The sequence below is a fragment of the Chiloscyllium punctatum genome, chromosome 38 (genome assembly GCF_047496795.1).
Source record: "Chiloscyllium punctatum isolate Juve2018m chromosome 38, sChiPun1.3, whole genome shotgun sequence".
NCBI lineage: Eukaryota > Metazoa > Chordata > Chondrichthyes > Orectolobiformes > Hemiscylliidae > Chiloscyllium > Chiloscyllium punctatum.
This window is the reverse complement of record NC_092776.1, coordinates 50,925,938-50,938,067: the sequence shown is the minus strand read 5'-3', so window position 1 is coordinate 50,938,067 and position 12,130 is coordinate 50,925,938. Positions and strand designations below refer to the sequence as shown.

Here is a 12,130-nt window from a genome sequence, read left to right as displayed (position 1 = left end):
ATATGAAATAGCTACTAAAATTCTAGAATCAGCTAAGGATAATGTCAATGGGATGAGATTACTCTTCCCTCAACAATTAAATTCAGCTCTCTTAGCCATCTTTGTTTCAAGGTTGAAATACTCAATACCAGGTTATTTGGAAACTTTTGGAGGGCTGCTCCTTCATCAGGTGGTTGTGGAGTGCAAGATCACAAGATAGAGAATTTATAACAAAAGAAATGATCTTGTACTCCACAAAAACCTGATGAAGGAACAGCGCTCTGAAAGCTAGTGCTTCCAAATAAACCTGTTGAACTATAACCTGGTGTTGTGTGATTTTTAACTTTGTCCACCCCAGACTTTGTCCAACATTGACTCCACATCAAGGTTATAATAAGATCAGGAGTTGAGTGGCCCAAGTGGAAGCAGGGATTGAGGTGAATAAATGATTTTAGACTGTAGGTAGCACTTTCCATCACTTGGCTTGTAACTGACAAAAAATGAATGAGGCAGTAGTTGTAAATTGGATTTGTCCTGCTTTTTTGGATGGGAGATACCTGGGAAAATGTCTACTTTATGGAGTAGATGCTACTGTTGTATTTGTACTGTTACATCTTAGCTCAATATATAACTAGTCCAGAAATATAGTCTTCAGAACTACAGCTTTGGAGTTGTCTGGGTCAGTAATTTATTTGGTATGCCTTCAGCAGAGTAGAATTGTCTGAAGACTGGAATTTGTGATGGTGGGGACTTCAGTAGTTTGCCATTGAGCCATTTTGTATGATGGACGTCAAATTCCCACACTCAAAGTTCATTCTGTGACCTTGCCAGTCCTCAATACTTCTTCCAAGTGGTGTTCAATATGGTGACGTACTGCTTCAGCATTTGAAAGGAGGGCAATAGGGGATAATTTTCTTTCCCATGTTTGACTTTATGTCAGAAAGCTTGATGGGGTCTGGACTCAATAGTTGAGAGTGCTCTGGTGGATCTGTTTTGCCAGTGAAACAGGATAAACCTAAAGATGATGATGGAGGAGTCTAGGACATTGGCTATAATTTAAAATTCTCTGGGTATTTTTCTTGCTTAACTAGTCTGTGTATCAGCTTTCTCAATTTTGGCACATTCTTGGAAGTTAGAATGGAGGGCTTTGCAGAAGACTGGGCAGGAGAGGTTTGACATTTCTGGTGCCTGTGTCAATGCTGAGTGTTCTGCTGGTCTTATTACTTTTCTATTTTACTGTCGCAGTTTGGTTCAGCTGAGTGACTTGCAATTTTGAAGGCATACTGCTGTGAATCTAGAGTCAAGTATAGGTCAAGCCGGGTAAAGGAGTAAGATTTGCACTCCTAAAGAGATTAGTGAATCACATGTTTTTTTTCAACCAGCCCTGTATCTTTTCATTGATGTAGGTATGTTTATTTTTCTCACCGGTGTTCAAAATCAGCACTGAAATTAATGTCAGCAAGACACAAAGAGTATAATTAGTTGTCTTCTAAGTGTAAAATTGCTTTATTGGTGAATTGAAGTATTATTACCGAAGAGGCTGTCTCTTGCACAGATACACACAGAGGTACACGTACACACACCGTCACCATCTTTCTTTCACTGAATTCATTATAGTGTTCTGATTATAAAACAAAATCTACAAATTGGCAGAGCCGGTTATCTGTTCAGTTCTCTTTCAAGTACATACCCAGTCTTTCAGTTTGAAGCATAATTTTTACCTCCGAGACTTTGAAATTATTTTTTTTAAAATCAAGATCATTTAAAACAAAGTGACTAGGGAAAGCTTTGCATTGGTACAGCTGTTTGAACAGAGGTGATGCATCTTGGGAAATTAAACAATTGGCCTGTTCAGCCTGCATCACATTAATTCAGCAAATGGAAGAATGCACTTTGTTCCTGTGAAGGGAAGGTTTTCAGAGGCAGACAGGCAGCTATTTTCTCTCGCAGCATGTTCCTACCTCCAGCCTGTTTTGAATAGGGCAGGGGTGGTGAATACCCAACTATCAATTTCAGATTAGGTTAATTAAAGTATCCACTGAGACACATATCATCTGGATTTTAAAAACAACAGAACCACCCTCACCACCTCACATTGTACCTATCTCCTATGCCACTGTCCCAGTTGACTGGATGGAAGTAGCAGGCCAGAGTACAGTAACAGCTCGTTTAACTTCCTTTTCCCCTGTAGCCTGAAGGAAATAACTGTGCCTGCAATTCCCTCTCTGCGAGCTGACCTGACAGCAGCATCCACATTTAAAAGTGAACTTTCAGCCGCCTTTGGAGAGTGTCACTTCAGAGGACACCCAATCCTTCCCCCAAATACTTTAGTGATATCCATCTCTCCTGCTGGACTGGGAAGACTGCCTCAAGGCTTATAGTTGTGAATCCAGTCTGTCAACCTTAGTCGAACAAATGTCCAAGAGGTGACCTTTTAACTGTATACATCTTGATGTTCTCCCTTCAGGTATTTCCACATTCTCAGGCCATGTTCTTATCCCAGTAGTAGGATGCGGACCCTAGAATGAAACCCTATCAGCATGGTGGCTCAGTGGTTAGCACTGCTGCCTCACAGTGGCAGGGACGCGTGTTCGATTCCTGCCTCGGGCAACTGCCTGTGTGGAGTTTGCACATTCTCCCTGTGTCTGTGTGGGCTTCCTCCCACAATCCAAAGATGTTCAGATCAGGTGAATTGCCCATGCTAAAATCGCCCATAGTGTAAGGTGCATTAGTCAGGGGTAAATATAGGATAGGGGAATGGATGTGGGTGGGTTACTCTTTGCAAGGTCTGTGTGGACTTGTTGGGCTGAGGGACCAGATCTAATGTAAATCTGTCATTCACAGACCTGAGCAAATGCACCTAAGCCCAAGCTTTTAGGACACTCTGAGCCTTTTAAGTAAAAATTACATAAGTCATTACCAAATAGAAAAGGCAATTCAATGTAAAGCTATCAGCAACTGCTGGAAAAGCTCAGCAGGTCTGGCAGCATCTGTGGAGAGAAATCAGAGTTAATGTTTTGGTTTGAATAAGCCTTCCTCAGAACCGAAATGTTAACTCTGATTTCTGTCCACGCATGCTGCCAGACTCGCTGAGCTTTTCCAGCAATTTGTGTTTTTGGTTCTGATATAAAGCATCCATAGTTCTTTTGGTTTTCATTTAGTAAAATTATCAGTGTTTGGTGAAATATGTATTTTTGATCTTATCTCATTTAAATGCTTATTTTGAACAACAGAATGGTGGTCTTTAAAGAAAAGGTGGTATTAATTTCAGAAAACTAATAAAGCGTTAACAGGAAACTCAGTAACAAAATTGTGCAAGAACAGGAAGACAAAACAAAATTTTGAACCACCCTGTTCAGCGATGTTATGAAACAATTCTGTGACAGGCAGGACTTGAACTCAGACGTATTGATCCAGATGAAACTATTACTGCACAAGACCCTATCTGGACAAGACCCCAAAGATGATATATACTAACAAAATTGTAACTATTGTATGAAGTTAAAATATAATACCTAACCAGAGGACAGGGGCTGGTATGATTGGATAAACAATCAGTATGAATTTTGAGAAGGGAATTTTGTTAACCTTTGGAAAGCAAAATAATTTGCAGAGGTGTGAGAAAGAGCCAGAGAGTTGAACCATTTCATTAATTCTTTCAAAGAGCTGGCAATGGACATGATAGCATAAATGGCTCCCTTGTGTGTTGCATAAATCACCCATTTACTTTTTTTTAAAATGTCTACACTGAATACAATAAATCTAAATGTAATTGGTGTGAATACTTAGTAGAAATTATAGCTTCCAGAGTACCACAAATATATTAAATATGTTGATAAGAAAGGGCAGTAGCAACAAGCTATTATTTATTTATTATTTTATAAAATTTTAATAATAGTGGCTCCTATTATTTGGATGAACTGACCTTTTGTCATTTCTTATGGATAATATTCTTTGCCAATGTTTTGTTCATCCACCACAGTAACTTACATGTGCAAGGTTGATGAGACATAATATTACCTGTTCATTTCCAATCAGGGGATAGGTAAGCATTATAGTAACCATATTATTTAGTCAATTAATAACTACTGGACTTTAACAGATAAACAAATCACACAGCATTTGAATGTGCAACATTTTGATGAGTACCACATGCATTATAAATTAGAGACCACAAGTAAAGGAAATAAAATGTAATTGAGATGTGGTGTTCGTCACTTAATATTTTGTTGATCCAAATTTGCATTATCTGCCTCCAAAGTTGAGTGAGACACAAAACATTGTTAAGGACAATGGCTAGTACCTATTGTGCATTATAGCTAAAGCAGTGGTACATATTGTAAACAAAATAAAACAACATCCTTGTCAGGAAGCTATGCATACCTGATTAACTAGCTCCTGCAAGCTCAACAGGGTTTTTACAGCTTGTCAACTGCATGCAGTCAACGACTATTACAGTGCAGATATGGGCTGTGATCATAAGCTGCTGTTGCTTGCCAAGTCTTTGTTGCTTTCTAAAGAGAAAGGCTGTGCATCAATGCCTACTTATGGCATTTTTGGAGATGGGAAAAGCACAGTGGACATTAATGAAGAATTTTCATTCTCACAAGAGCTGTTACCAAAACAGATGAAGTACCACCTTCATTATGGAATGTATAAACTTAAAAATCAGATGTCTGCTCAAAAAAAATTGATAAATATTCCTGACATTTACTTTGAAAAACCGCATCTAGATCAGAAATCTAGATACGACTTAAACTTCAGATTTACAACATCCTTTGTCTATATGCCTGCCTACACAGAATCAAAAGTAATATTATCACTCAAATTTTCAACAACGGAATTGTCAGTCAATCATGTGAAAAGCATGCTTATCGAATGTGAATGAATTGAATAGCAAGAACTCTGAAAATAGCAAAGTTTATTCAGGCAAGATGATGAGTCCTCAGCAATGTATCACTTTATGTTCATATCTAAAAATAGTGGCTGAAACCCCAAAGATTAACATAAACATTCTGGAGTATAGAAAAGATTTTTAACTTGAAACTTCATATATTAGACATTGCATTTTTATTAAGTAGACATTGAATGTATACATCTTTGCAGCACTCAGCTGACAACTGATTTCCATAATATACATAGGACAATCACTTAGTTTGTCAGTACGAGAAATAAAGAACTTATCACAATATTTTTTATATCCTCAGACAGTCCCAAAATGCTTTATTGCCAATAACATACTTCACAGATACAGTTCCTGATGTAACATAAAGAAAAGTGGGTGAATTTATGTATATTAAGCAACAGTGAGACAAATGACCAGATGATTTGTTGTTCTGGTGTTGCTTCAGTGTTAAATATTAGTTTTAATGCCAACAGAACTGTCCTGTAGTGTTTGTTGTTCCATGAAATCATTCAGTACTAACATTGCTGATTGTCATTAAAAAACCATCTAGTTCACTAGTATCTTTTAGGGGAGGAAATCTACTGTCTTTTCTATTCTAAAGAAAAATCATACTGTGTTTGAAATGTTAATTCTGTTTCTCACTCCACAATGCTGCCAAGCCTGCTGAGTTTCTCCAGCATTCTCTGTTTTTATTTCAGATTTTCAGAATCTGCAATATTTTGCTTTAAATTACTCTGTTGTCCTTAGCTGGTCTGGCCTATATGTAAGGCGAAAGTGAGGACTGCAGATGCTAGAGATTAGAGTCAAGATTAGAGTGGTGCTGGAAAAGCACGGCAGGTCAGGCAGCATCTAAGGAGCAGGAAAATTGACATTTCAGGCAGGACCCCTTGCCCAAACCGTCAATTTTCCTGCTCCTTGGATGCTGCCTGACCTGCTGTGCTTTTCCAGCACCACTGTAATCTTGGCCTATATGTGACTTAAACCCACAACAATATGATTGACTCTTAACTAACTCCTAAAGTGGCCTAGTCAACCATTTAAGTACTAAAGCTGTTAAAAGTTCCCATAGGAATTAAACCTGGTGGACCACCAATGTTAAGTAGGGCAATGAAGAAAAATAGTGGCAAACTCAGCCTCGTCAAAATTGCATAGTCATCCTTAAAATCATCTGGACACAAGGGCCAAATTGAGAGAATTGTTTCATAGATCAGTCAAGCAACATTCTCATGCTTATGGAATCATATCTGACAGACAATGTCCCTGCCATCACCAAACTAACATTCTGTCTCATCAGGATAAACCCACCAGAGGTCATGGCACAATGGTATACTGTCAGAAGACAGTTAAGACCATTAGACATAGGAACAGAAATTAAGCATTTCATCCCATCGGGACTATTCCACCATTCAATCATGGCTGATAAATTTCTCAACATCAATCTCCCTCTTTCCCCGTAACCCTTGATCCCCTTGATACTGAGGAACCTATCGATCTCAGTCTTAAATATACTCAATGACCTGGCCTCCACAGCTTTCTGTGGGAATGAATTCCACAAGTTCACCACTCTTAGGCTGAAGAAGTTTCTTTTTAATCCCAATCCTAAAAGGCATTCTCTTTACTCTAGGGCTATGCTCTTGGGTCCTCGTCTCTCCTACCAATGGAAACATCTTCACAACATCTACCCTGTCCAAGCCATTGAGTAATCTATATGTTTCACTTAGGGCCCTGTTCAACCTTCTAAACTCCAGCGAGTATAGATCCAGTGTCCTCAAATTCTCCTCAAGTGTTAAGCTTTTCATTCCTGGGACCATTCCTGTAAACCTCCTCTGAACACACTCCAGAGCCAGTACATCTTTCCTGAGATATAGGGCCCTACACAGCTTCTTTCTAACATTCACACAAGACCAAGTTATAGTCTAACAGGTTCAGAGCTCTGTTCCTTCATCAGGTGCAGTTCTCTGAAAGCTAGTACTTCCAAATAAACCTGTTGAACTATAACCTGGTATTAGGTGATTTTTAACTTTGTACACACCAGTCCAACACTGGCATCTCCAAATCCTTCTAACATAAAATTAGAAGCGAGGATGTTCATTGTGCAGTCAACAATGTTCAGCAAAATTTGCAATTCATCAGATACTGAAGCAGTCCATATCTAAATGCAGCAAGATCTGGACAATGCCCACACTTGGAGTGATAATTGGCAAGTAGCATTTGTGTCATACAGTGTCAGGCACTGACTATTTCCACCAAGCGAGAACCTAAACATCACTCCTTGACGTTCAGTAATGTTACCATCGCTGAATTCTCTGTTGTCAACATCCTGGGTGTTACCATTGTCCAGAAACTGATTGAAGTAGCCATACCAAAACTATAGCTACAAGTTCACATCAAAGGCTAGGAATCCTGCAGCCAGGTAGCTCCGTTACTCACTCCCCAAACCTTGTCCACCATCCACAAGGCTGCACATCCCAGCTATGTGGTGCACTGCATTATTACTTTTCATGTGACAAAGGGAAATTTTGCCAAATAATTGAATGTAATCTCTTCTTTAGTCAGCAACTCTTTCTTGTGCTTCTTTAATACAGTGATATTAGATGCACATTATACTGTACTGACCATGACCAACACTGTTTTCACTGGGCATTAACTTAATTTTCTCCACTTTGATACTTAAAATTAAACCAATCTACATAATGACAATGGCAGAAAACTGAAAACAGATGGCATTGGTAGGAACAAAAAACAGAAGTTGCTGGAGAAGCTCTGTTAATGTTTCAGGTTGAGTGATCCTTCCTCAGAACTTATTGGAATTGTTAGAAGCAATATTCCATGCTGCTTATGATGATTAAGAAAATGTATTCAATTTAATCTCAGGTTCCTCAATATATGGGGTTGTAGGTTATGGTATTTTAAGTGCTTATCTAAGTATATAACCTACTCAAAGTAACAATCTCCCTTCTAATTTCCTGACCAGTTATTTTAAAACCATCTTGCCTCTTCTCACCTCTCTGCTCTGTAAACTAAATCCTTCCAAGCTACTCTATCTCAACCTCTTCCATACACCTCAATTAAAGCTCCCTCAACTTCATCTATTTTAAAACAGTACAATACTATTCATTGTTTACTTCGTAGCTAATTCTGCAGTCCTGTCAGCATCCTTGTAAATTCCTTCTGTCATCTCTCCAATGTAATTATGTCTTTCTGTCAGTGACTAGGACCGTATCAAGTGGCCTGTAAAACTGTTTTACACAGTTCTAACATAATTCCCTTTGTCTTATGCCTAGATTAATAAAAGACAGTAGATTAATTATGTCTCATCTGCATCAGCGATCTGTGAACAGGCACTTCAAAGTCTATCGGTACTTCTGAACTTCTCAGTACTCTACACATTTTGTGTTTGCCTTGCTTTATTTGTTCTTCCCAAATTAATTAGCTCACATTCTCTAGTTTGAATTCTAATTGCAATATTTCTGTCCACCTGACCAGTCCATTCATAGATTCTGCAGTTCACAACTTTCTTCATCATGATCAACAAGTAGCCAATATTTGTACAATCTGCAAAAGTTTTGATCATGCTCTTTACATTTAGCAACCAAATCATTATACTATGAAAAGAAGGGCACCAAGCACTGAGACCTGCAGATATGCGCATAAATCATCTAGTCATTAAAAGCAAAACCAATTCTGGATCACATTTGCTCACTTTTCCTTGAAACCCAATGCTGGAATCTGGCCAATTGACTATTGAGACTTCATCAAAAGCCTTTCTAAAATCCTGGATAGTGTTGACATCAGGTATGGCAATATTTCTTGAAAGCTCCTCCAATTGTTATAATGGAGCTTGAGCAGGGGAACTTGAATAAATTGAGCCCAGAGGAGATTAACATTTTGGAGTTTGAATGGCAGTGTTAGTAAGGTAGGAATTAGATGATGTCATGGATGTGATATTATGCCGTTTTGGTTTACAAATGTTAAAGTTGAAGGTCAATTCAGAGCTACACATAACATTGTTAAGTTTAGGAGAAAGTGAGGACTGCTGACACTGGAAATGAGAGTCGAAGAGTGTGGTGCTGGAAAAGCACAGCAGGTCAGGCAGCATCCGAGGAGCAGCAGAATCTATGTTTCAGGCATAAGCTCGTCATCAGGCATCATTCCTGATGAAGGGCTTATGCCAGAAACGTCAATTCTCCTGTTCCTTGGACGCTACCTGACCGGCTGTGTTTTTCCAGCACCACATTCTTCAACTGTTAAGTTTAGCCTGATTACAGAATCACAGCAGTATTAGAGCACAGATGGATTAACACCACAACTTGATTTCCATCACATCCACAAGCATCCACTCCCTCCACCACTGACACTCAGTGGCAACAAGAGTGTACTATCTACAAGATGCAGTGCAGAAATTCACCAAAGATCCTTAGACAGCACCTTCCAAATCCACAACCACTTTCATCTGAAAGGAAGACTAGCAGACATTAGGAACACCAGCACCTGCAGGTTCCCCTCTAAGCGACTCACCATCCTGACTTGGAAACGTATCGTCATTCTTCAACATCGCTGGGTCAAACTCTTGCAATTCCCTTCCTAAAGGCATTGTGGATCAACCTATAGCATGTGAGCTGCAGCAGTTCAAAGCAGCAGCTTTCTACCACCTTCTCAACGGCAACTAGGGACAGGAATAAATGCTGACCAGCCAGTGACCCCCCACCCTCAACATCTTGAAAGTGAATGAAAAGTTCCCTTCCTCACAAGTCTATTGTGTGGCATTGTATTAGACACCACCTGGAAATTCATGTGCACCACGTCAATGGTTTTACCCTCATTGAGCAATTCTGATTAAGCAGCCATTATGGAATAAAGGCTGGAGTGTAGGTTATTATGAAGTGTCTACAAATACAACAATAAGCATTTAAAACTTTGTTTTCACAGAATTTACTTTGTAGACAAAATGTTGACACTTCTGAAATCCATATTTTGAATGAGACAGCAACACACTTTCAGGGATTTACCAATGTTTTACTGTGAATGTACAGTTTAGTGCAAATATTGGTTTCACATTTCCCTTAATATCATTGCTAACAATCGATATGTGTGGTAGAGAATTTGCAACTTCGACAATTTTTTTAAAAAATTATTCATTCAAGGGATGTGTTGCTGACTAAGCCAGCATTTATTGCCCACAGCACAGTTGAGAATCAAAACCATTGCTGTGGATCTGTGGTCAGAACCAGAATTTCTTTTCTAAAGGACATTACACTTCTGGACAATTTTATGACTATTAACAGTGGTTGCATAGTTGCCATTAGGTTTGGTTTCAGTTCTCAATTCTGCTGGATTTAAACCTCTTCATCTGAAATGGTGGGATTTGAACCAACATCAGAGACTTGAAATCTACAAGCAGATTCTGTTACCCTCCTGTGGAGTGAGTTTGATGGCATTATTTGCAGGTGGATATCAGATGCAAATTCTGCCATCTTCCTGCCTCTGCCCCAATTAAGTTCAGGTCCAGGACAAAACAAAACTTTCTCACTCAGCAAGTGGTGAGATTATAAAATGTATTATCTGGAAATTTGGTGGTTGCAGGTTCAATTAAGGTGCTCAAGAGAGTAATGGATTATTATTTGGATGGAAGTAATGTGCAAGTGTGTGGGGAAAAAAGCAGGAGATTGGCACCAGGTGATGATGCTCATTTGAAGAGTCAGTATAGGCACTAAGGGCCGAATGGCCTCCTTCTAGTCTGTAAATAATTGTATAATTCTGCTCTACTCATCAACAGTTTTCTCATCTCTGGACCAATTCACATCCTGAAGTGAACAATTCCTGCCTACTTAAAGGCTTCATTCCCCCATCACTGGCATTCAGCTAGCAATGGGTGGAGCAGTTGCCATACAGAATATCCAAAAAACAAGCCCTCATGTCTGTGAGCAGGTCTTGGGAAGGTTCCTCATTGTCAGCTACTCAAATAGGGCTCTGGCCTTTCTACCAACTCCCCCTTCACTAGCCAGTGACTCCCCTATCATTCCCATTAACCAAGTAACACCCTCACCAAACTGTGATATGGATTATTCACTGATCCTGGGTTCTCTGGGATGTTGCTGGCAACTGAGATCTATCCACCATTGGTACTGGCAGGGTAAAGGAGCAAGTAGCTTCTGATCCACTGGCAGTAATAATGGTGTTGGGATTTCAGGTCCTTAATCCCGTAAATGACCAAACAATGACCACTTAATTGACTGCCAGGTACTTCCTCCTCTGAGGAGGTGACATGGAGCTTTCCCAGTTCTCCAGTCAGCAGGCAATCCTCAATATCTGGATTAAACTCTGCTCTCCACCTGGATTAAAAAATAATGACTACCAAGGACCTCAAATAATTTTTTGGAGCAAATCTGTAATCATGTTAAAATTTAATTTGTTTTAGTATTAATTTGCCTACAGGTCAATATTATTGATTCTTTAATTTATTTGTACTTATACAAATTTTATAGCACTAAAATTTATTAGTATATTAATATTCTCTTTGATTTGTCTGCATTTCAGCTTACTGCATCTGATGCCGATGAAGAGAAGAACGGACAAATTATTTATGAAATTGTGACTGGCGATAATGGTGACTTTGTAATAAGTAACAGCAGTGGATTGATTACCATTGCTCCTGGAGTTAGTTTAAATGTTGGTCGGATTTATGCCCTTACTGTCAAAGCAACAGATAATGCCAGGCTGGCTGAAAGGAGGTACGTGTTACAAAAGTAAATTATATGTAATAACAGGAGAACAGTTGCAAGACTAAGCCGCACATTCATTCGAGCCTGCTCCACTATATTAAGTGACTATGTCTGACTTGGTCTTGGCCTGAGTTCACTTTTCTCTCTATTCCCCAGAACACTCAACTTCCCTATCATTCAAAAACTTGTTCACATGTGCCTTGAATACATGCAATGACTTAATCCTTACAGCTCTTCTTAAGACAATTCCATAAATTCAGAACACTCTGAGAGAAGACATTCCTCTTCATCTGTCTTAAATGAGTGACCGATTGTTCTCAAGCAGTCACTCCCATCCCCATGTTGGATTTTGCCTGAAACATGCTCTCAGCATCCACCTTGTCAAACCTCCTCAGAAACACAAAGATTATCTATGACTCTGCTAAACCCCAATGTCTGTAGGCTCAACCTGTCCTCATAAGATGACCCCTTCAGGAATCAATCTAGTGAGGCCTTCTCTGAAGTCCTTTCAGTGCATGTACGT

At 39.2% G+C, this 12,130-nt stretch overlaps 1 protein-coding gene across 1 annotated transcript in view; it reads left to right on the top strand.

Moving 5' to 3' along the window:
- pcdh15b (protocadherin-related 15b) overlaps window positions 1-12,130 on the top strand; it is a 1,519,471-nt gene that overhangs the window by 1,135,035 nt on the left and 372,306 nt on the right. The window contains exon 21 of the mRNA XM_072557866.1: window positions 11,423-11,616. Within this exon, the coding sequence (XP_072413967.1) occupies window positions 11,423-11,616 (194 nt within the window). The remainder of the gene's footprint in view (window positions 1-11,422; window positions 11,617-12,130) is intronic.